This window comes from Haplochromis burtoni, unplaced genomic scaffold, assembly GCF_018398535.1.
Source record: "Haplochromis burtoni strain Fernald_Lab_line unplaced genomic scaffold, NCSU_Asbu1 Contig_125, whole genome shotgun sequence".
Lineage (NCBI taxonomy): Eukaryota > Metazoa > Chordata > Actinopteri > Cichliformes > Cichlidae > Haplochromis > Haplochromis burtoni.
Genome location: NW_024582486.1, coordinates 1,059,494 through 1,085,063, shown reverse-complemented (window position 1 = coordinate 1,085,063; position 25,570 = coordinate 1,059,494). Strand labels below are relative to the sequence as shown.

The 25,570-nt window shown below is 40.9% G+C and overlaps 1 protein-coding gene across 9 annotated transcripts; it reads left to right on the top strand.

The window, feature by feature from the left end:
• Positions 1 to 1,074: 1,074 nt before the first annotated feature.
• LOC102304779 (rho GTPase-activating protein 40) lies at positions 1,075 to 24,900 on the top strand. Of its 9 annotated transcripts, XM_042224012.1 has the most exons (19): positions 1,075 to 1,092; positions 1,185 to 1,280; positions 3,603 to 3,683; positions 4,379 to 4,537; positions 5,720 to 6,017; positions 10,822 to 11,048; positions 11,941 to 12,146; positions 12,747 to 12,825; positions 13,588 to 13,736; positions 14,750 to 14,915; positions 15,414 to 15,505; positions 15,798 to 15,875; positions 18,413 to 18,572; positions 19,356 to 19,438; positions 20,967 to 21,173; positions 21,918 to 22,058; positions 22,461 to 22,612; positions 22,749 to 22,804; positions 23,300 to 24,900. In XM_042224012.1, exons 5-19 carry the CDS (start codon positions 5,944 to 5,946, stop codon positions 23,404 to 23,406), a joined length of 1,977 nt encoding a protein of 658 aa, XP_042079946.1. In that variant the 5' UTR covers positions 1,075 to 1,092; positions 1,185 to 1,280; positions 3,603 to 3,683; positions 4,379 to 4,537; positions 5,720 to 5,943; the 3' UTR covers positions 23,407 to 24,900. The 9 variants fall into 9 exon arrangements, with proteins under 9 accessions (XP_042079946.1, XP_042079948.1, XP_042079949.1 ...); XM_042224014.1 differs by lacking the exon at positions 1,075 to 1,092 and having other exon boundaries at positions 1,103 to 1,280; positions 3,606 to 3,683; XM_042224015.1 differs by lacking the exons at positions 1,075 to 1,092; positions 3,603 to 3,683 and having other exon boundaries at positions 1,103 to 1,280.
• Positions 24,901 to 25,570: the final 670 nt, after the last annotated feature.

Below are 25,570 nucleotides of genomic sequence, written 5' to 3'. Positions count from 1 at the left end.
CTTTGTTGCTTAGTCATTCAGAGTCAGGCTCTTCATATTCAATGCTGCTATTCATTGTGACAGCTGCAGAAGTTCAGCTGTTTACAATCTTATGAGACTTATTTTTTGTGAGTACTATAGCCATGTGGGTATAGTACACTGACAAGTAAAAAGGATTTCTTGTAAATCTGAAAATATGATATACTTTATCTATGCAGAGTTTGCATATAGTCACACAACATTTCATAGTCAGAGGGGCCAGTATAGTCATCTTTATGGGTTGCTTTTTACCCTAGAGACTAATAATAAGCTATTAGAGGTTAGGCTGCTCTCCAAACGTACTTCTGCATCATAAAAGCTTAGACAAATGGTGCCTTAGCTATAAAAGCCCTATATTCGTTTTAATAGCTAAGGTCATTTGGGCGGATACCAGCAGAATCTCCCCTCCAGAGCTTATTAAAAGTTGAACCAAGGTGACAGAAACAATATATTTATTTTATAATATGATACAGTTTTACAAAGAAACACTACACTATTGTAAGAATCCACATGAATAAAGGGGATGAAAGAGCAAAAGGTTACTTTACATAAAAACATATATATCCTTTATCTGATAAGCTTCATTATTTGGAGAGAGTTAAATAAAAAGATGGGAAAAGCTCTGAAATCTAACATTCATTGTTGTAATAATTAAAACAATGATTGGACAACATTTTTTTTCCTGGTAGTCAGGAGGCTATTTGTCTATTATGCGATATAAAATCTTGAAGTTTCCTCACGTGTGAGCAATCAGTAAAGAAAATATTTGTTTTCTTAATATAAATTAATATTTTATATGTATGTCAAGTGCGCAAATGGTTATATGTATAAATGTTTTTCCCCTAACTTGTTTATCTTGATATTCATGCTAACATTTCACTTAAAAAAATAATAATTATTATTATCACCCTTTTACAGAGAAACAGCAAAAAACGGCACCTTTCCCTGGTGTTTTTGATGTTAACGCTGCGTTTTGAGGTTTAAGCTAAAAAGCGCCAGAGGAGCAGATTGAGGTACAACTGCACGTCATGTGGTTGCTGCTGATGAGCCCGGCGGAGTGACGTCAGCCGCAAGGTGAGAAGGATAACGTGGACTGAAAGCGGAGGAGAGTGTAGCCTCGCTCATCTCATCCCGTCCCATCTGCTTGTTGTCATTATCACTCACAGAAAGACTCGCTGCTGCTGCTGGACTACATGGAAACACATTCTTTCCACGCTCGGTCGAGCCTTCGGACACCGGGGGCGTCGACAGCATTTTCACAGGTAAGGAAACCGGTTTTATTTGTTGGACGCGACGCTTTGTTTCCACTTAGCCACCTACCCTCCTTTTTTCTAGTTTGGCAAGCACGGTGATATTTTTTTCTGGTTAAAACACAAGTCTTATCCTACACAAAAAGGCTGTCTTTATTGAAAATATTTCTAGAGCTTTGTGCAATTTTTCTATTGCATTCGCTTATAAAGGTTTCTGGTTGCTAGGGTCTCTGAACCTGTTACTATGGGCGTTTTCCGCCTCACGTGCAGCTGAGAGCCTGAGCCTATACAAAGCGTTGATTCCCCTAATTTTAATCGCTGCATATTATGGTAGCAGTATGCATTTGTTCATGTTTTAAGCCTATACTCTTTTTAGACAGTTTATAAAATCTAATATTGGAATATATTGATATGTGTTGAGGAGGATATTTTAGGCTTCATCTAAAAACTGCAGGTTCTGTGTTCAGTTATAGATAAACTATGTAGACACTTTCCAAATCACCTCAAACACATCCTTGGTGCTTCAGAAGTATTTGTTTATTTATTATGAGCCCGATTAGTAGTCCCATAAACCTGTCCTAGTCTTCCTGGATTTTAGTTAAAACAGCATTACATTACTTTAGGACACAACAAACCACAACAACATGAGCAGTTCCAGCAAAAACAATTTTTTAAAAGTTACTTGTTTACATTTTAAATATTGATTTCAGTGTTAATTTAGTCATTAAGGGTGGATCAGTGTTTTCATTGCTTTACACAGTATTACTTTGGCTCTACTTAATGCAGCTGCATTGTAAATGTTTGTAGTGATAGGCCATTTAATAACAAGCCTAACAAGTTCTTTTTTGGGGGGCGGGGTAGTAGAGTCTATCCCCCTTCAAAAAAAGGACATAGTTGGTTAATTAGCTGTTCCGTGAATTCCCTTGTTGTAGCAGTTAGCAATTATGTTAAGCATTCCCTATCACAAAATACCTTAAATAAGTAGAATACAGCTCAGTAAAGTGTAACACAATATGTTAAAACAAGTATGTAGAAACTAATTTGAAATCAGTACAGTGAAATATATTAAATTTAACAAACCAAAATAAAACAGGATTGATGCTTTTTGCTGTTGGTTTTCAAGTTAAGAAAAAAAAATCTCTTTCAATCCATTGCTTTAGACTGGCATGTGTCTACAGTTTTTTGTACTGTAGTGGTAGACCCTTTAATATCCTGGGTTTTATGATTGCTATTCACATGGATAAAAAGATGTGGCCACTGTGAATGTTCTCTGTAAACAGGAACAATTTTTGCTGCACTGGTAAGAGATAATACCTGTAAAAGCTTGGCCAGTCGGTGTTTGCTTCCAGGTCCAAAGGGTAAGGGTAAGAGTCAGTGCAAAATACCTCTGTCTTGTAATCCACTTTAGCTCCATATGGCAGAGGAGAACGTATTCTAGCTTTCATTGCCATTAGCCTAAGCCCTGCTCTGCTCAGCGAACACATCTATGTTCTGGCAGCCTGTCTGTTTTCAATAGAGAGAATATAATGATGTCAAAGACTTGTTAAATATTAAGACTTAACCTGCGACATCTCATCGCTTCAGTCGTTGCCCTTTTCCAGCACCAGAGATGACAGTGTGTGTTTGTGAAAATGCTCAGTGAAAGAAATGCAGTCACTGAAATTGTTTTTCTTTTTTAACCTGGTCAGAAGAGATCTGGTTACATGCTGCAGATCATGTTCCTGATCATTTATTGTGGTTATGATCGTGTAAGTGTAGGGTTTCAGGAAAACAATATCATTGTATGCTTTGTTGCCCTTTCACTGCCAATTTATGAAGTAGAACTGAAAGTCAACAATGAAATACCTTGAGCCTGATCTTCTGTGTAGGGTGGGGAAAGAAGGAATCTTTTCTAAGAATGCAAGCTGTTATCATAAGCCTTAAGGTGATTATTATTTCTTATGAACCAACCGGGCTTGTGCGTCTTTCATGCCAAGCATAGTCTCTTGAAGTTGTAAACACAGCAGAACTCGCCATAGTTAGTCCATGTAAGCCCAACTTGCCTAAAATAAATCTTTCTAAAACCTCAATGAGCCAAATTGGAAATGCTTTACTAATTAACTGAAGCTGAACTGTTTCAGGTAACCTACTTTGAGTTCAATCATGCCATGAGAAGCAAAATAGAACAGCAAAGTAGTGCATGAGCCTCTGTACAGTTTTAGTCTGACTTTTAAGGTTTTTACATTTGGTTCAGTCTCAGAGCTTCACCCAGGGACGCTGAGTGATGCATCGCTATGTTCATATGAGCAGATAATGAAAGCTTTTCCCCAACTCACTTCCCGTCTGTGCTTTCAGAAGGTCAACCACACGGCCCCGATGACTTAGTGTGCCGAGCTAGTGTGGAATTCGATTGCTGCAGCTCAATTCTGCCCGTCTGTATGTATACAGTGAAAAAAGCATGTGCATGACTCATTTTTTTCCCCATCCAAGAAAGTGTTTTATACATGTTCACCAAATGTTTGCCTCAGTGGTTTCTGTGGAATTGTACTGGTTATGGTTGCTCTAATAAAAACATGCTAGCATGGGCTGCATGGTTATTTGATGATGCAGTTCACCACATCGCTTTGTTTCTGTGAGCTTCTGTGTCAGTAAATAAGCGAGCATGCATCTGATACACGGCCAGGTTTTTGACTGTGTGTGAATATGAGCTGTTGCCACTCACACTGTGTCATCATTTGCTTGGATCTGGAGGTGTGGATGAGTCTGCCTCAGTCTGACCTGCATGGCTATTTTAGTTTACATTTTTTAGAATCTCTTAGCGAGACAGTTACCGTTAAGAGAATCTGAGCAGGACTTTGAAACTGATGTATTTTAATGGGAAAAGTCTTCTTAAATGGTCCAAATTCTTCCCTTGTATATTAAGTGATGAGACCAGTCTGATGAAAATTTGTGTTCAGGATATGAAAACCTTTGTCCAGAAACACAAATCTGTGGAAACTGTGAGGCTTTGTGGCTCTATAACCACATTTTATCCTAATCTGTCATCTTTTATCTTTGAATGTTTTTCTTCCCCACCTGTTTTCTCCTTCACTTCCCTGTCTTACTCCTCCCTTTCCCTCCGCTCCGCAAAGGCTCAGCGGTCTGTTTGCCAAGAGTAGAAGAGAGCAGGGCATGAGGCTGAGCTGGCTGTCACATGCCATCTGCGGGGTCACATGAAGACACGCCATCACGTTCTCTACTCTCCTTTTTCCCCTGGCGTAGCTCTGAGCCAAGGAGGATTGGCAGATAAGGTGTGAAAGGGGCTTGAGTTCAGAGGAAAGCCAGTCAGCAGTGAAAGTCAAAGAAGACAGCCTGATTCTAACTTGCAATTTAGTGTCTACATAATTTTATTATTGCCTTACAATATAAAGCGCCTTGAGATGACTGTTGTTGTGATTTAATGTTATATTGTTATTGAATTGAATTTAAATAGTTTAGGAAATCAAATACAGAAAGAGGGACCTCAGAGACTTCAGGTTGGCGTATTAAAATAAACAAAGAAAAATAAGGAGTGTGTTAGTGTCAGCACAGAGCGGATGAGAAAGCTAGAATCTGAAGAGGTGTCCCTGCGGCCTTCAATTTGTTTTTGTCTTGTTAAACACAAACTGAGTTTTGAGAGTCACTGGGACCACTGCCAAGCGCTGAGATGCCAGTAACACAGAACGTGTATCAGGCTCGCCAGGTAAACTGTCAACAGGAGGACGCCGTGTGTTGAGTGACTGCCGTGACTTGACATGTTTATTGGAGTAGACACGGAAGCTGTTCGGTGGGGGAACATTCTTGTACAGGAACTCAAATAAGATTTACAAACAGAATTTTTTCATTGTGTTAGTTATGATACTCTTTCTTTTTACAAAAATCTAAATGAGCACCTATTTCATTATTTTTACACCACACCTCACTTTTATGTAGGCTAAATGTTGATGGATGGGACAGTGATGTAGTGGTTAGCACTGTCCACTCACAGCATAACAATTGCAAGTCCAAAGAAATGCATGTTAGTTAGATATGCAGGAAGTTAGTTTTCTGGAAGATTCTTCCATGTTTAACATAACTGAAGCATATAGGAGTCCCACGTTATGTCATAGCCGTCTCTACGTTTCTCAGAAGACACCATTAAATGACGAGCATCTGTGTCTCTAATTGTTTTTCGTGCTCAGGGCTAAAGGTCAAGTTAAAGACACAGTTTTGCAGATTCCTATGCTTGGGTTTAAGTAAATCAGTAAGTGAATATTGTAAAGGATGTTTCACATTTTTCTTTGTTCCAGTAAATGATGTATCTCCAGCACAAGTTAATCCAAAACTTAATTCCAGCCATAGGGCTATTAAGACAAACATGTTACTTTCTGTGCTCCATCCATTTGTTCAGCCCACCAGCTCGAGCGCCATCCCTAAAAACCATTCATATGGTATCTCTCCTCTGTTTGTCCCAGCCTCGTCAGCTATTCAACCAGTCAGCTTCTAGCCTTGCCGAGCCCCCCATGGCGACCTCCTTTCCTGCCTCAGGATGCGAAGTAGTGACGTTTCTGCCAGCACAGTCAGACTGTCCTTGTTCTAATGTGTTTGTGCATTGAGGAGATTACAAGGAAACAGCTTGCCAGGGGCAGGCAGCTGCTGTTTCCTACAGCTTGCAGCAGTTTCGGGGGACAACAGCAGGATGCCATGGGGGAGAAGCGGCTCGGCGGCCCTGCTGCTGTTCTCTGGCAGGGTTATTGGACGATACAAGGCCAGGTAGGATTAGGCTGTCGGGGTCCGCTGAGGCTTGTGGCTGAACTCTAAGCCAGCTGAAATGTGGTGTCACTTTTGTTTGTGTGTCTTTGATTGAAAATTTTGTTTTGCTTTTCTTTATTTTTCCCTTTTTGAAGAAATTAAAACATATAACTTTATTGATGGATTCATATTTATTATTTGGACGAATAATATATAAAAATTTGTTTCTTTATGCTCTTCTCTGTGCACCTTGGTGGTAGGTGAATCTCTATTCTGGTGCGCTTTTTTGTAAGATTTCGGTGCTTTATAGATCTGCTACATGCGTTTGTGATTTTCCATGTCACAGATCTTACATGCTGGGATGACTTAGGAAAAAAAGCATTTGCTCAAGGCTGTGTGAGCTAATTGTCGCATTCTCTGAGCTCTAAGAGGCTTTCAGTAGAATTCAGCTATAAGGAAGAAACACTGTGTTACTACACAGACCTCTTTTTCAGTGGATTGCAGTATTCCTTCACCAGAGTTGTTGTTGGGGTTACTTTGTGTTTCCCACCGTGCTGAGCATGAAGGTAGACAACAGGGTCACGTTTTGTCCATTCTTCTCTCAGAGTGGATGGCTTCCTGTTGATACTCTGTCTTAATAGGAGGTCTATTCAACAAAGAACAATTACAGCTGCATGACATTTTCAGTATTCCTTTTTTAGCATTAGTATGAAGCATGTTCTTTGTTTTGTGGCCAAGCTACGTGGCTTGCTGGCAAGCTGAGGAGTATTATTACCCGATTTAAAATTAAACAATGATTCTTTTCCTCCTGGTTCTTGAGTCAGCGTGGGAGAAAATTCAAAGCTAGCTTTATTCCTCTTTATAATCCCTCATCTGAGGGGAGTTAGAGGTATTTTTAGCTTGCGTCCTGCAGTATTTTCAGTTTTTATGAGTCTTTGCACAAATTCAGAACACAGCAGGCATGGCAACTTTAATGTATGAGGATATTTCTTCAAGCTTTTATTAAAACAAACAAATATATAATCTATCATAGACAATATAAAAATGTTTTAGGCCCCTTCCCCCTCATTTACCAGGTGTTTGTGTATTCACGTCCCCAGCTGATATGTAGGACATCAGCATGACAATAGAGTATTGAGAGAGCGAGGATGAGTCACTGATTGAGTGAGGCCTTTGGGGGTTACATACTCACAGGCAATGTTGACAGACCTGTTGCACTTGAGAAACTTTCACTTTATGTTCCTCTTACTCTGTTGTGAGCACAGACAGCACACACATCATATCCTCTGGTCACATTACAGTCATTCTTTTTCTAATCTTTACCCGTGCCCAAGTATGCAGTTGAACGAATGCGTCTTTCTTCTACATATAAGGTATGATTTGATGCAACCTACTGCATCATTAGCTGTCTGACCGCACGTTTGTGCAATTTGTCAACACTTTAAAGCTGGGCTTTTTGTTGTTGTTTTTTTAAAAGGGGGAAAAACTCATCATTAGAAACATTTGATTTAATTATTTCTTGTCACATACATTGAAGAGGGGATTAAAGTGCTTCATCTGGCCATCTAAGAATCCTTGATTAATGAGCTTAACAAATGTCGTCAGGCTCATGTTCAAAGGTCAGTAAAGTGTCTGAAGTGCTATAAACATGTGATACAACATAAAACAAGCAAGCTTTTGCTCAAGGGTTCATTGTTTCTGTCCACTTAGACTACTACTGTCCTAAAACAATGACTGTTTTGTGTTTCAGGGTAAGCATTTTAAGCAAGGTTTTGAAATGTGACAGGTCATAGATGTCAGTTTGAACCAGTAGGGAAGAAGATGGCAGTGAGGCGTATAAGGCAGGGCGCGTCACCTCGGAGTAACATGGGAGGGGACAGGTGTGAGTGATGTCTAGATGCTCACGGAAGTCGTCACTCCCTCTTGCATTCCTGCTCGAGCTTAGAAACATGCCACACAGCCTGAGCCACACTAAAGACGCTTCCTGTCACCTTACAAGAAACTAGAGCTGCGGATAGATTTGCTTCGCTCTCACACAGTGTTCATCAACCGGGACTGGATAAAGCTCGATTTTGTGCAAGACTCTAATTCCTGGATTTCTTTAGGAATGTGGATATGGGAGGTAGAGCGGAGGTAGTGGTGAACACGCTCATGTCCAGCATGCCCAGTACGCATTTTTCACGCTCCACACCGAGCCGCTTAAGGCTCCGTTCACAGACTCGATGGAAGGGCAAGCACGTGAAGATATCCTTTCACAAGATGAAAGCCAGGTAGGTGTGAGAGTTAGAGACGGAGCTGGCTCACAAGAGCTTTGGTGAAGGTTTGGAGTGCTTTCTGTTCTTGAAGAGAAGTGGTGCAAATGACAGGTTCTGCGGTAAAAAGAACAAAAGGTTCTGCGAGATTACGGTAGATTTACTTTTCGTTGAGAAGTCTGTACTTACAGAAGAGTTTTAAAAGGGTGACTCTCTTTAGATTTTTATCCCAACATTTATCACATGTGCTAACTGTCTCACAGTTTACAGACAGTCATTGGTGAGATATAAATGAGTTTCACCTGGGTCACATATGAACTGCCAGGTTCGTATGTGATGGTTTTCATAGCTGCATGTGAGTAATATAATGAAGCAGCTTTTGTGTGAACAATAGCCTTTATTACATCACTGATTATTTATTTCATGGATGTATCATTATTCGCTTTATGGTCAAACTAACATTCATACTCCTATTGGCTGGAGAGTTTTGATCAGCTTCTATAAAGTATCTTTAATTATTAATTTATTCATTTAAATCTGAGTGGAGCTGGTAGAGGTAGGTGTTACCAAGATGGTGTGTATTATATAACTCTCGAACAACTGAAAATTAGTCATCAGAGGAGACGGGAATATGTAACTGTCAAAGTTAACACATATGCCAGACATCTGCTTCTCAAGCACTTGCAAACTGCATAAAACAGTTGGTCTCTGGCATGCCTTGTGGTATTTTCCATTGTTTTCTGATCGTTATCAGCAGACAAACGCATTATTGAAGGCTTGTTGCCAGGATCACTGCAACTATAAAACTGTTGGGTTAGGGGCGATCGTTGCTCAAGAGTTGGCAGTTCGACTTGTAATCGGAAGGTTGCCGGTTCGAGCCCCGGCTCCGACAGTCTCGATCGTTGGGTCCTTGGGCAAGACACTTCACCCGTTGCCTACTGGTGGTGGTCAGAGGGCCCGGTGGCACCGGTGTCCGGCAGCCTCGCCTCTGTCAGTGCGCCCCAGGGCAGCTGTGGCTACAATGTAGCTGCCATCACCAGTGTGTGGATGACTGAATGTAGTGTAAAGTGCTTTGGGGTCCATATGGACTAAGAAAAGGGCTATACAAATACAGGCCATTTTACCATTTACTATCAATCTGTGAAGGTGGATTTATGCATCATTTTTTGCAGTTAATTTAATGTCTGTTGTAAATAATTCATGATCTGGATTCTTCACGGTTGTGATATATTTTGGGAAGAAACATTGTTGGGAAATGTTCCTAAAATTGCTGAAATATTTGAGGTTTTCCATTGAAATTCATTGGATTGGGGTAGGTACTGTCAGCTAGTCTGTATCCTAGAGTACTGCATGTGTGTTGGAATGTAGCCTCACTAGTTTCGAGATCAGAAAACAAATGGCAAGAGGCCATTTGGTTCACAAATCTCTGTGGAGCTGTTACTTAATACAATTTGACAGTTACGAAAAAATTTTTTTATTTTAATTCAGTAGAACCACTTCTATTGTTTATAATAATCTGTTTTAATAATCTGGTAACTGATGTATTCATGTTTAATGGTGATGGATCTTGGAGTGCAAAGTGCAATATCAGTGAAGAACAAACTTATATAAACTTTTGTGTCTCTGTTTCTCCGTGCTGTTACTTTGCAAGAAAAGAACCGATCATTGAAAATCTGTTGAAACTCACACCTCTGCCACCACCACCCGTGCCCCGCCTCCTCTGAAACTGGTTAGGAACACTACAGCACAATATGGAATAAAACTAACCAGACCTTGCTTTTGTTGACTGGTGGCTGATGTGGGCATCTGTGAGGAACATTTCGATAAGCTCACCAGAATTACAGCTGAAAGTATGACGAGTATTTTCTGATAAATATTACTTAATGATAAGCCACCAGGCATTCCACAGAAATTCCCCAGCATGCTTTGGTATGAGTTTTAACATTTGGTGACTTGGAGAATGTGACCAGGCTGCACACCAATGGAGTGAATCATTGATGTGCAGTCAGGCTACTTCCTGTGTCTGAGATCGCTGGGTCACATTTAATACTGGAGGGTGCAAGTGCATCTGCCAGCGGAGTGTGTCCTATTGTTGGCACAGAGCAGAAACCCTTGTTTTTCAGTTCTGTGCAGGAAATACAGGCTGCTTTTCCTTGCATGTGTACGGAAAGGAGACTCCGATCAGATTTATTCATTATAGAGCTGCATATTTTGTCTTCCATTGTTAGTATGTGACATTCACAGAAGGGCGTAACCCTGAGGAAAACAGATTTCACATTGTTACAGTGACATCTAGTGGATTTGTGGGGTACTTTGCCTCCGGGCCACATTTCACAAGAACAATAGAGACCCCCCTTTGTGTCCATTTGCGCCAGCTCTCTCCGCACTCCTGCCCTCCCTTCATCCCACTCCTTTTGTCTCTCCATCTCTCTGGGCTCTTCCGGAGGATTCACCCTCCCTGCACCACCCCAGTCTTTGCCATTCATCCTGCGTTTGTATGTGCCTTTGTGTTTCTATCCATTTGTTTGCATGCATGCGTGTGATTTCTTTACGTGTGTGTATGTCTGCACCAGAGATCCCAGCCCCACCGAGATGAGCGTGGAGCCTTGGGCCAGCCCGCAGGACCAGGCAGCCGCTGAACTCTCTCACAGCGAACACACGGACACGCCGCCCTCTCAGGATCAGGAGCAGCACCCTGATAAACTCTGCCTGGACTCGTTCTGGAGTGAGGTTGAGAATATCCAACAGGGGAGTGGCTACGCAGACGACTGCAGCAGGAGAGATTCGAAACACTCCGAAGGTAAATACTGCAGATCCTGCACTGATTGAGGAGTAATGTAAAGAAAGAGCTGAAAAAGACACTCTCTTTAGTTTATGTGATAGCATTATAAACATTTAGTGCTTAAAGCAGCTGCTAGTGAAGAGTCTCCATGAAATGATGCATTAGCCATGGCAACATATCAGGTTTCTCTCATGCAGCAAAGTAGCGCTCGTCACCATGACAACACCATCAAACAGTCTGTGGCAGAGACTGTTTTATATGCAGGAGCCAAATAGCCATTCATGAATACTGACTTCTAATAGGAGTGCTTTTTTGTTATGCCCATTCAGATGATCTGATTGTGTTAATTCAGTGGATCCTTTTCATGTCACTTTGTAACAGGGGTGCTCTTTTAATTTTGCTACTAATGAATAGTGAGTGAGTGAGTGTTCAGTTTTATGTTTCTTATGGCTGAACATTCACTAACTGCTGTATTAAGTGTTGAAGAGCAATTGTTTTATACTTCACACTCAGCTTAAGTTATCATTTTAAAGCCTTTGTTTATACTTCAAGTTTAGTTATTATAGATCACTTAGACTGCAGCCAACTGAGTGAACTGTTGGCCTTGTAATATGTTCCCTATTTAGAATTATGGATATAAAGAGAAGTTTCATTAAAGGTTTTTTTTAATCTATTGGATTGGTTTCCTGGTACCCAATTTACATGCTACTTTACAATTTTAAGCAAATATTACCAAATAGTGTTCTAGTAAAGCTACATAGTTAGTTGCAGTAATTTAGTATTATTTGAAATACACAAAACTGCTTCAGAGTTAATAGGGTTGAGTCATTCTGCATGTTTAAATGCATTTTATCCACATCATGTCGTTGTTTGTGTTTTTACATCCCAGCGTTATATTTATGTGTTTCAGAAGGAGAGCAGGAGGAGCAGTGGTTGGCCGATGCTGGCTTGTCAACCCTCATCAGTGAGGACACTGAGACGGTAGACAAAACTGCCCTGCTGTCCACTCTGACCAAGACGCAGGCTGAAGCCGTTAAGCGTCGAGTAGAGACCTACACGCTCCGCAAACGGAACAAACCGCCACCGCGTGACGTTCGCGACATATTCAGCTCACAGGTCAGGATGCTCAAATACTGAACCCTTGACTGTATCTGAAGAAGGAAATTGTGCAGTAATGATTGTTTTACATCGTAGAATATCAGCCACTAATTAAAGGAAAGCAGGTAATTTGCATGCAGCTTTTCTTGATACACGCACATCAGCTGGTTTCCCGGGTTTCCGGTTTCAGCACTGCTGCAGAAACTGTGTGAAGGTTAACGCAAGTGCAGAATATCTGTTTCTCATGCGTTAGATTATACAGTAAAATGTAAGAGACTCAGTTCCCAGGTAACTGTCGTGACACATTCAGGGTCTTCTATTGTTCCAGCGATGCTGTCTTGTTTGATGGAAGAACTGATCTGTCACAATGAAGGCAAATCACATGTAAAGGCCATGCTTTGTCCTCAGAGACAGCCTTAGAGGGGAACAGAGACACTGTTCTTCTGATCCTTATCAGTGCTGTATCAAAGGAAACACCCTGCACAGACCATGTCCCTTCACTTAGTGGACACAGTTAAACACATACTTAATTCCCAGGGGTAGAGAACACACATAAAACTGATATTTATTAGTGTGACTTATTGTGGAAACTAACATGTCCGTGATCTTCCTCTATAGACTCTCGTGTCCGAGTCTCAGCATAGTGAAGACCCAGCCCAAAACAGCATGGCATCGGTAGCCAAGTCACCTTTATCAGGTAAGAGCTGCTCACCCTACTTAAAAAAAATACTAAAGGGAATAACAAAGTGGTGGAGGCACTTTTTAGTCTATTCTAAAACACTGGCTGAAGTCATTTCAGTAAAATAATTTAATCAAACTTTTCTTTGAGTACCCGACTCAAACCAACCCTTTGTTTTGATTTTCCATCACCATTGTGTCATTTTGATAATTACTCACATGTTTAACTGCAGTAGATGATGAAATCAGGTGAGCTTCGGATTTCTGGGGGCCTGATGAAGGTAGCTCAGGCCACGGCTGCGTCATCTGTTTTCTCATTGGTTCATATTAATCCCTGGATAACCACTGGCCTCTGCTTAATGCTGCCTGTGTGTATTTATTTTGCCAACTTGACAATCCTGTTTCTCATTTTTCATTTTTTCAAAAGTATTGAACACATGCAGACATCTGATAGCGAGGAACAGTCATGACTAACACAATAGCATACTTGTCTTACAGATGAACTTTTGGCACAGTTAAAGGTGTTGTGACGTCAGTATTCTTGTTTTTATGTGCTTATGCAATGATTTGTTTCCCTGATTTAGCAGATAAGACACAAAGTCTGTTCACAGAACATTTCCTCATATAAGGGCTTCCTGTACATTTTTGTCCTTATCGTTCTTTTCTTCATATTATACATTCCCTTTTTATTTTGGAGGTTAGTTTTGTGACATTTCTACAGTAGTCTTGCCTGATTGAACTAATAGGCCAGTGTTTGTTTATGGAAATGTTTTCTGCTCAGCTGTGACCCCAGAGCATCAGCGAGGAACTCCCAAAGATGAATACTTCATCACTGATGTGGCTTATTGTGAACAGGCCGTCATCCTCATCAAACAAGCCAAACTGCCACAGAATAACAGCCAGCGCAGGAAGGAGGACGGCACCCTGCCCGTAAGCACCCAAACAGTTTTCACCTCTCACACTCATTTTCTAGGACAGCTGCAGCTTTCAGAAGACTTCTGGGGTTTAAATATGTTGCTTTCTGCTTTATAAATGTTCTGGTGATAAAATATATCTACTTGTACATTTATTTCTTTTGTTAAGAAAAACTGTTGGAAGAAAAGATTTCAAAAGAATAAGAGAGTGCTAGTAACAGCGTGATTTGTGGGCAGTTTAGTTCAATTTAAGCTTAGCTGTAAAAGAACTTACTGTCACTGCGCTGATGAGCGGCTTGTTTCACTCAAACCTTCATGAAGATAAATGACAAGAACAGATTTTTTCTAAATGTTACAGCATGTTTTGCCGAAAGCTTTTAAGTCTTACAACATCTTGAGGCCTCAAATATTCAACAGCATCACCAACCGGCAGGCTGTTATCAGAAAAAAAACAGTAATTACAGCTATATAAGGAAAAAAATCAAGGGGTGAGGGCCACACTAACAGAGACCAGTGTACGTTTCAGTCGCTGATTGGATTAAGACTTTCATGTAAAACCACATGCGCACAAACACACACACACACATAAATGTTATTATAAGCCATTTGCAACAATCAGCGCTCTGCTGTTGCTTAGATAACAGGGTTAAGGAGATAAGGAATGATGGAATTAGCCAGAAACAAAAGGAGAGTTGTTGTGTCACAGAGTCCAGCAGCTTTATTTTTCTATTTCAGGCTGAACAAGTTTGCTCTGAAAAAGGGCAGAATTAGTGGTTTTAATTAGTGAGGTTACATGTACTAACACACTACATAGAGATAAACTTATGTAAAGTACATTATAATTACTGTATTATTTACAGAAATTAATTTGCATGTCATGCTTGTTCTTTTCATTTTTCCACTTCCATTCTTTTTCCCCCCTCTTTGTACATTTTCTGTATTCTCTCCCTCTTCACCTCCACTTTCTAACTTTCAACTGCACTCTGGCCCCCTTCTGCTTTTCCTCTCCTTCCACTATCGCCTCCCCAGCGGGTCATCTGCCCCAAGTGCCGTCTTGGAGTGACTCGTATTCAAGATCTCTCCCACGCTGACATGAAGAAGGTGCGTCAGTTGGCTCTCATCGACATGACGGCGCTGTGCGACCTCCTAGAGCTGGAGGTCAAAAGACACAAAACTGGCAAGAGGAAAAACCCAGGTGTGATTTCATTCACCATCAGGTCATTACAGGAAAAGCACACATAGAAATGTTTGAGGCATACTGTGAGGGTAGTAGCTTTAAAAATAAACACACTGGAGAGAAAATGATGATTTTAACTGTATGTTGTGTGTTTAGATTTTGCCATCTATATAAACCTGACAGCTTTTTCACTTCCGCCAACTATTCCTGTTGTTTAACCGATAGTTAACTAGTTTAACAGTGGTCGTGTCCGGTGTACTGACGAGTTGAGTATATTCAAAATCTTTTCTACATGCGTATTCTCCACACAGAATAGCACGAAAAACTAGTCTAAACTGTGGTTACATATTCTTTAGAAACAATCAATCATAAATAACCTTCAAAAATGTGGGTTAGCAACAGTATAGCAAAAGCAGTGACCCGTCTCACACAAAACATTGAGACTTTGCCCCGTATTCTGTTCGGGCCAGATGTTTATATGAGGGCAGGCATGACTGACTCTTTGGTCTTTCACAGAGAGCCCGCTCTTTGGAGTCCCACTGGCCACGCTGCTGGAGAACGATCAGAAACTCAAGCCCAGCGCTTCGATTCCTCTCTTGCTGCAGGAAGTAAGAACTCTGAAAAATATCTGTGTCATGTGTCTTAAACAACATACATACTGTTTGTGCATATTGTGTTCTATATATGATGTTTATGATTCAAATCTGTTGATCGCACAAACTTCACAAACGTCTTCGAATCAAAATCAGAAAACAGGCCCCGTGTCCTCTGCATCTGAAACACTTTGACCACACCCTGTTTGTAGCAGCAGTTACTGAGTATAACCAGCAGAGGTGATCGAGAGATTCTTATCTAACGATGCTCAACTCTGCTGACGTCTTTCTCTCTCTCTCTCTGCAGTTGTTGTCATTTCTGGAGAAAAAGGGAATCGATTCGGAGGGGATCCTGCGTGTCCCAGGATCTCAGTCCAGAATCAAGGTACAAGAGCAGGGTCTACACACCTCATTACTGTAATAAATAACTGGATGTTTAAAGCAAAAAAAATAAAAAAATTTCAAACCAGCCAAAATATTGACAACTGTAAAATGTCAGAAATTCCAGATCAATAGAGAGGAAAATCAAATGGCTTCTGCCGACTTTAACTACAGCTGACATTTAGAAAAACAAGGTCCAATGAGACAAAATCAATACTGCTTTTGCAGCTGCTGGTGTAAAGCAGCGCTCACGATAAAGTATTTAATTTCTTACACACTCAGGTGACGGTGAATCAATTAAATATCAGCAGCCACTAGAGGGTGCCAGTTAGCTCTAAAGAAGGAAAAACAGCTAGAACAGATGCTGGGGTTGATGACAGCGATTACACAGAGAGATGTAACTGGATTGGTATTTGTTGAGTTTATTGTTTTGACAGCAAATCAAACAGTTAAAATGTATTAATGCATTTAATGCTTACACAGCGTGACCCACCGGCATCCACCGGCATTTGGTGTTTTGATTTCTGCTAAGGAAGACTGAAATGCTAACACATGAGTCCAAAATGCAAAAAGTACAGGAACAAAGACCATCTGACTAAGATGAAGAGAGGAATATATACTTGATGACTGGAAACAAGGCACAGATGGGAATGATTAAACAGGTGAAACTAATGAGGGCGAAGCAGACATTCATAAAGGAAGGACAGGAACAAAAACAATTCAATTCAATTCAATTTTATTTATATAGCGCCAAATCACAACAAAAGTCGCCTCAAGGCGCTTCATAGATACAGAGAAAAACCCAACAATCATATGACCCCCTATGAGCAAGCACTTTGGCGACAGTGGGAAGGAAAAACTCCCTTTTAACAGGAAGAAACCTCCGGCAAAACCAGGCTCAGGGAGGGGCAGGGCCATCTGCTGCGACCGGTTGGGGTGAGAGAAGGAAGACAGGATAAAAGACATGCTGTGGAAGAGAGACAGAGATTAATAACAGATATGATTCAATGCAGAGAGGTCTATTAATACATAGTGAGTGAGAAAGGTGACTGGAAAGGAAAAACTCAATGCATCATGGGAATCCCCCGGCAGCCTACGTCTATTGCAGCATAACTAAGAGAGGATTCAGGGTCACCTGGTCCAGCCCTAACTATATGCTTTAGCAAAAAGGAAAGTTTGAAGCCTAATCTTGAAAGTAGAGATGGTGTCTGTCTCCCGAATCCAAACTGGAAGCTGGTTCCACAGAAGAGGAGCCTGAAAACTGAAGGCTCTGCCTCCCATTCTACTTTTAAATACTCTAGGAACAACAAGTAGGCCTGCAGAGCGAGAGCGAAGTGCTCTAATAGGGTGATATGGTACTACAAGGTCATTAAGATAAGATGGGGCCTGATTATTTAAGACCTTGTATGTGAGGAGCAGGATTTTGAATTCAATTCTGGATTTAACAGGAAGCCAATGAAGGGAAGCCAAAACAGGAGAAATATGCTCTCTCTTTCTAGTCCCTGTCAGGACTCTTGCTGCAGCATTTTGGATTAGTTGAAGGCTTTTCAGTGAGTTTTTTGGACATCCTGATAATAATGAATTACAGTAGTCCAGCCTGGAAGTAATAAATGCATGAACTAGTTTTTCAGCGTCATTCTGAGACAGGATATTTCTAACTTTAGAGATGTTGCGCAAATGGAAGAAAGCAGTCTTACATATTTGTTTAATATGTGCGTTGAAGGACATGTCCTGGTCAAAAATGACTCCAAGGTTCCTCACAGCGTTACTGGAGGCCAAGGTAATGCCATCCAGAGTAAGAATCTGGTTAGATACCATATTTCTAAGATTTTCAGGGCCGAGTACAATAACCTCAGTTTGATCTGAATTAAGAAGCAGAAAGTTAGCGGCCATCCAGGTCTTTATGTCTTTAAGACATCCCTGCAGTTTAACTCATTGGTGTGTGTTATCTGGCTTACAGATAACAGAAATGAGAAACCTTCAGAGTAGAACAGGAAGTAACCAAAAAGAGTAACTTACAGTGAAACATGAAGACGGAGACGGGGAACACAGATTAAGATGAACAAAATGAGCACAAACATTATTCTATGAAAGTTTAACAAAATTAATTTGATTGAAACTATAAATAGATTTTAGTTTAAGTCTAGTCATCCAGTTGGTCCTGTTACATATTTTCTGCATGACTTTTCAAACACAATTAGAGCTAATAATAGAAAAATGTTTGCAGCCTTACACAAGGCACAAATAAAGACTGTTGTCAGTTAAATTTACACATATACAGATGCACTTGTGATGAAGTGTGTGAAAGTACATGAAACACCTTTGATACCTTTGTCCTGAGGTCCATCATCATGAATACATAATTTATTACTGTAAAGGTTTTAAATGCATACAGGTCAATGTGCTTTCAAATTGTCAACGCTGAGTTATGCTGAAAATTTTAAACGATGACTGATCCTCGACATTATCTGTGCCGGGTCGATAGTTTGAATCAACATTTATGTCACGTAGCTCTTAAACCGCCATCTTTTGTGTCTGCAGCTGCTGCAGCAGAACTTGGAGGCCAACTTCTACTCACGGCATGTCAGATGGGATGAAGTGAGTCCGAACGACGCCGCTGCACTGCTCAAGAAGTTCATCCGGGAGCTGCCCGCTCCTCTGCTCACCGCGGAGTACCTCAACAACTTTAGCGCCGTCAGGGGTCAGTCAAGACTAAGTGACAGCTCTTGCTGGATAAAACATCTTTTGTATTTGTGTTATATTTGTGGCACAGTGTTGTAGCACACTGTTGTATAACTAAGTATTTTGGATTGGACGAGAACTGTGTCTGATGTTTGTATTAATCCTTAAAGGTTTTCATTTTTAGGACAAGGCTTTATATTTATAGGGCAGCCATACAGTCAATCAGCATTTCACCGCTAAAGTACCCGAGTATAACTTTGGATCATTCATTCATTGTTGCCAGGTTGTATCAAATTACTGTACAGAGCATCAGCTCTTCTTCCCCTCCTCTTCGCACTAATCTGCTGCCCACTTTCGCAGACAGCTCAGCAGGATTCACATCATAATTATCTAAGTCTCTTCACCTCGACGGCAGCACCGTGTGACACTTATCTATTCTACTCTGGCTGAAAAATTAAAATTAAGATGAACAAGTTGATACCATTTTAAGAAGTATCCCTGCACTGCCACAAATACATGTGCAGTGGCACAGCTGTACTGTAGATCAGTGCATTTGCATTAGTTTCACTTTAATAAAAATACAGATTGATATTAATAGAATCTAGCTGGTGTGTAGCTTGCGAGGAGGATCACCGCGATGATGAATGATGTGCGACCGCAGAGACATAAGCTAACAAAGCTAATGGCCACCTGTCACACTGTCATTAATCCGTAGACATACCATTATTCTTTGTCAAACAGAGGAAATGAATTATGTGTGCGTGTGTGTGTGTGTGTCTTACCTACTTGTTTCTTCTTTTAGAAATCACAGAGCTGAAACAGAAACTCCACATGCTGAACCTGCTCATCCTGCTGCTGCCCGAGCCCAACAGAAACACACTAAAGGTAAAGACAACACAACACAGACACAAACAGTGAGTCGTGCTCTCAGACGCAGTAAAGCCTTTTTGTTCTGGCAGAAATCCGTGCAGCTCCTTATTGTGGGCTTGTTTGATAATGGAATATGACTTTTCTGTTCACATACCACCTTTGTGCTTTTTATTTACTATATTTACTCACTTTAACTTGTTATGATTTCGTTTAGGAGCACAGCTAAAACAGATCATTTTGAATTTGATACATGTTAAGTCAAAGTCAAACTTTGTCTTTACTCAAAAACGAGAAAAGTTCTTTTGACGGCATAAATATTAATAACTGTATATTGTTTTGTGCTAAAGGACTCACATACTTTTAATGCTTTAGTCACATTTTTTGATACTTGCAAAAAGTTGTAAAAAGAAGTTTCCTTCCCACGCAGTGAGCAGCGGACGCTAATGTTTTTGTCACTTTTTACGGAATCAAACTTAAAGTAAGGTCAGTACTTCCACGCTTTAAACGCTGCACGTCATACTCTCTGCCGCATTCGTTATATTATCCGTTGTTGATCTGCACACAGCTGTTGTCACAAACGTCGCACTCGCTTACGTCATTGTCATGAGACACTCGCAAAAAACTCCAGTTTTTAGTAACGCAGTAACGCAGCGTGCTTACAGGAAAGTAACAGTAATCTAATTAGCTTTTTTGCAATCGTAAACCCTTCTTTTACTCGTTACTTGATAAAAGTAATCGGATTACAGTAACGCGTTACTTGTAACCCGTTACTGCCCATCTCTACTGAACAGTAAATACATTTAAGGATTCTCTCTTTCTCGGGAAAAGCCTTTTTTATTTATTTTTTATCAAGATGATACTAAACCACCTTCTGCATTGTATTAATCTTTCAATGTTAATTTAATGTCAGATTTCTAGTATTTTGTAGTGTTACATTGTTCCTTTCACTTGCATGCACATGAAGAAAATCTCCAAGTTTCAGAGCCAAGTTCAAAGTGTAAAACGCTACATGAATGTTACAGAATGTGTGAATGACCCCACGTGTTAAAACTGTACTTGTGAACAACAGGCTCTGCCACGTTTGATGTCACACTCTACAGACTCTACTTAGATTTTCCACAAATGTATCCAGGATGACACTTGACCAAAAGCACTGTTTCATAACACAATACTGTATTGCTCTGCTCCTATTCCACATTTTAAACACTCTGCTCTGTTATATAACCGCTTGCATTAACCATGACTCATTTTCACTAAACACAAGTATGCAGTCATCTCCATTTATAGCGACCAGGAGCTTAAAAGCCACCTGAACTAATTACTTTGACTCCAGCGTCACAGCTGAAACTTTCTGTGCATTAGCATACTTCTCAGCAGAGGTGTTGCAGATGATTCATTCACTGTAATTATTCACTTCATCGTATTTTGTCCTGCATCTAAGTGCTCTCTTTTCTTTTTGAAAGACATTTAGCTATAGATCAGTGCATTAAAGCTCCAAGCTTTAACAAAAGGAAACCTGTATCTGCATCTGTGTTTGCTTTAGGCTCTGCTGGAGTTCCTCAGTAAGGTGGTCTCCAAGGAAAAGAAGAACAGGATGAACTTGTGGGCCGTCGCAACCATCATGGCTCCCAACCTGTTCCTGCATAAGGCCGTCCCAAGCAGACTAACTGAGGGTGGAGAGAAAGGACAGGCGGAGAAGGCGGCAGATGTTATGAGGCTCCTCATCCGCTACCAGGACCTGCTCTGGACGGTAGGACAGAGATCTGAACCTGCAGCTCCTGAGCCACATGCAACTCCTTTTGTCGATCTCCATAAACATTTACATTTTTGATTTATTGTTGTTGCACGTGATTCTTTACATTCTCAAAATGTAGTAATATGCAGCCTACACACCAATAAGCTAATAGTATCGTAATAAACTAGTATTCTGCAAACTAAAATGTGCATCAAAGCTTATGTTACTGCTGGCCTACTGGCCTGCTTGGTCTGCTGCTGGACTGATTTTGCAGCTGGTACACTTCTAAAGTGTTGTATTCATTATCATTGTGGGCTAATTTGAATTTAAATCACTGCACAAACACAGGCAGGACTCAGAGCCGACGTAACTTTCTAGCTAGTCAGTTTTAAGCAGTAGCTATTTTTCCTCAACTTCTAAAGAAAATTATTGTGTTTTGTATTTTCACCCCCTGCAGAGTAGTCATGTGGTAAAATAGTTTAATTATTTGCCCCTTTTGGGCTCATTTGTACCTAATAGACATGTTACGCCCCTTTATAAGTCCCAAATGTATTTTGAAGCTCCACGCAGATATTTTTGTAGGGATAGGTTGCCAACTCCTGCTGTATTTACTTCACAAGTTTAATTGGTTTGACAAGGTCACTATAGAAACTTCCAGAGTGAGGCTGTGTTTTTGTTTTTGTTTTTTTTCCTGCCAAACAGTGTGTGAACATTTCTTGGCATGAGACAAACATTGTGTCATGTTGCTCCTCTCTCCAGATCCCTAATTTCCTCATGAGCCAGGTGCGTAGGCTGAACGAGAACAGTAACCGGCGTTACCAGTTATACGATCGTCGCTTCAAGAACCTGCTGAGAAAGATTCACACGGACAGCAGGGAAAAACCGGAGAAAAACTCAGAGGTGAGCTGGTGTCACAGCACTGTACTGCTTCTTTCACTAGAGACGCTGCATGCCAGGCCCAAAGGACCATTTTATTAGAGTATTAGAAACTTTCAGTTGGTTTTTAGGCAACACAGTAGGTTTCAGCTGGTGGTGGAGCCGGACAGATTTCTGACATAAGCCGGTTTGGGATGAACAAGTGCACCATGTTTGTGGGAACTTCTACAGTGAACTGTTTTAGCAGTTCCCTAAATTCCCTTTGTAGAAAGAAAGGCATAAGTGTTCAGCTACCGAGAAATCAATTTCAAATACAATAACTGTGAGATTTTATACTATATAAGTATCGATGCGTTTGATATTCAAAGTTATTCCAGACGATGACCAAACAAGAAGAATAAATTGTGCTCTTTTTGTGTCCTGCAGCCACATCGTACAGTGAAAATCCAGGTTGGAGAACTGGAAAGCAGCACGATGGATTATCAGCTTAACTTAAATTCAAGAGCCTCCGACCTTCTCGCCCAGTTTTACCGCCAGTTCCTCAGAAGCCCTGAAAATGGAAAGGGCAAAATGCGGAGGTACGAAATCACAATATTAAAAAAATGTTTTTAATGCATCCAGCTGTGTTGCACGAATCTGTCTGCTCATACATGTGAATAGTTAAAAACAAAAACAGACCCTGATGCATGGTGCCGCGTGCGTGTCTCCCAACAGGAACGGCTCGGTGGCGTATTCGGACTGCGCCCTGTACGAAGTGGGCGGGAATATCGGTGAGTGAAAGTGTTCTCCGACCGGTGCAGCACTGACATTTGCGTGTCTTTCCGCTCACTGAGCCCACGAGTGTAGCAAGGTCTTACGTAATGAAGTGTACAAGCGCCAAAGAGACACGAGCAGTGCATCTGCAGTTATCAGAGCAGACAAATGCTTATTACACACATGTCTGCGCGCTCACATGAGAGCTGACACAGTACAACCGAAACTTTTTGTAATCTGCACTACTTTTGTGGTCGAAAAACTCTAATCTTTATGCTTTAATACAAGTACAAGGATTAGAATTGATTAACAGTCAGCACATTCATAATCAGCTGACAGAAAATGGGTAGAAACCATAGAGATGATATAAACAAGTTCATATTCTTTTATTGTTAAAGGAAAAACAAAATCATTATGAACATTTTTGTAATGATCCTTGCCATAATTGTTTAATCCATAAATTAATTAATTGATATGTCTTGAAGTTCACTTTTTGTGTGTTATTTCTGCAGGTGAGCACTGCCTAGATCCAGACACACACCTTCTAGATTTGTACAACAGCAATCCTGGAGGAGAGTGGATCATCAAAAGGAGACCCAGCGGCAGCAGGGGGCTGTGATGGATGGACTGAACGAAAACTCAGTTTCAGACTAAACATAAAGGCATCAAGGTCTACGGAAAAATCAAATCCACACAGCCATCACTTCTTCATATCCTGTTCATCCCGTGAGCAACAAGCAAGAGGGAGACAGATGGAGGAAGCGGGAACGGATAGATGGAGAATCTGCCTGGAGCAGAGCCTAAAAACTGTCTGCGATCACACGAACACACACTACCCTCTGTCTTTCTCTTCCTGCCACTCTCCATCTTCTTCTTTTCCCTTCACTACATCATTTCTCTCCTGCGTTGCAACGCTGAGAGCCTAAAGCTGCCGACGCGACTCATTACTTCCAACAGAGAACCTGCTGCACAGAAAAGAGGAGAGCGACCGGCTGGACAGTTTGCTTCGCCATCTTTTCTCTCAAGCAATCGTATCCAACCATGAGCGAGCAGATGGGGATGCAGAGCACCTCTGGCTATAGAGAGCTCACGCCCTCTGTCAGGCCAGCATCTGCTCCACAAAAGTGTTTTTCTATCATGATTTATCAGGGCTTTGTAAAAAGCTCAAACGTGATACAAGAGTTTTATGTGCATATTTGAAGAAAATTTATTGTCTAATGCCAAAAGTCAGCAGAATACAAGATTTCATTTGTACATATTTGCCCGCCTGCATCTCCAGTGATTAAGCTATTATTACATCATCAGTCTCCAGTGTTACCACTGCTCAGTCACTTATACAGCCAGTTCATACAGATAACCCTGGATATTCAAGTATTCAGTGAACAAGGACACATGTAGCAGGTCAACTTTCAGTCTTATTATGAAATTCTGGATTTCTCAACTTTTGTCAGAAAAAAATAGTTGACCATGAAGTAATACATGAGGTGCTCCATACCTTGATTTCTTTGTTCACCCACCAGTGTTACTTTACCATAAATCAGGAGAAACACAGCTTTTAAAAGCTGATTTCTTTATTCTTCTATCCTGACTTAAGCAGCAAGTTTTCCTATTTACACATTCTCTTTACATCTAGAGCTACTCGTAACCTCGTGTAAACAAATTTGAACATAAAACCCTTGGATCATTTTTTTTTTAAACAAAAATAATGAGAAAACAGCAGCATGAAAGAAGACACTGGGCACTTAAGCTGCTGGAGCAGAAGCTAACCTGGAAACAGACAGTTGATCCAGATCGATCCAGATTGATTCTGCAGCTTTGATGACTTAAGTAAACAAAGACTGGGGTTTGTCAGTGTCAACTCCCTTCTTCACCTGTGCCATTCAATGAGGGAAAGAGGCCCTGATGAACTGATATCCCTTTATCTGTGAAACCCTGCGATCTCCTGGGCATTAAAATTTAAAAAATCCTCGGACTTCCTGAGCTGCACAGAGCAGCGCTCAAAGAGACTCTCTTGGACACCACGAGATTTGGTGTTGTGACCTCAAGGACAGTGACTGTACCTCTAAAGGGAGTTGTAAAGGACACACAGTGAAGCTGGTCTTCTCGTCTTTTTTTAAAAAACACACGAATGAAGGCGAAAACGAGCAAAGTGACTCATGGGGTGTACCGGGATTATTATTATTATTATTATTATTGTTATTATTTATATGAATGTAATACCGTTGTTGCTTCTTATTCAGTGAGTATTGTGTAGGATAGCGAGACTCAGTGTAACAGTATGATGTGTTAAGCTGCCCATACTCGGTGTGGGAGTTTGCAGTGTTTGTGTTCATAATTGTTCGTATGCTGGCATTTTTTTAATGGATCTCTTTACATCTGTTAGTAGGAGAAGTTGTATAAATATGGCTCATTCATACACACTTTAAGGATAACCCTCTGCAGTAGGACTGTTTGTTGTGAGGCTACTCAAAGCTTTTTCCGAACGCAGTCGAGCAGCAGATGAATGTATTTAATATTTTGTACCGATCGCCAGATGTGAATCGTTTGCTCCTCGCAGACGGAGCCATGTTGGTGCGCCGCGGCCATTTTGTGGGAAGCGTTTCACACACTCCACTCGATAGACGGGGTAATGACAGCCGGCCCGCACCCGACATCTATCAACACCCTCCCCTCCATCTCTGTCACTTCCCTGTAATGGACCATAATGGCAGCGCAGCATCAGAAATGCACACGGAGGAATCGCATTTCTTTGATAAAGCAGAACGTAATAAATGGGCGTTATA

What these genes read in the sequence shown, in the direction of transcription:
- LOC102304779 (XM_042224011.1), top strand. Translation starts at nt 8,112, where the DNA reads ATGGGAGGTAGAGCGGAGGTAGTGGTGAACACGCTCATGTCCAGCATG. An exon ending in CCAACAGAAACACACTAAAG is followed by an intron (nt 19,439 to 20,966) that starts GTAAAGACAACA and finishes TGTTTGCTTTAG; the next exon opens with GCTCTGCTGGAGTTCCTCAG. An exon ending in ACCAGGACCTGCTCTGGACG is followed by an intron (nt 21,174 to 21,917) that starts GTAGGACAGAGA and finishes TCCTCTCTCCAG; the next exon opens with ATCCCTAATTTCCTCATGAG.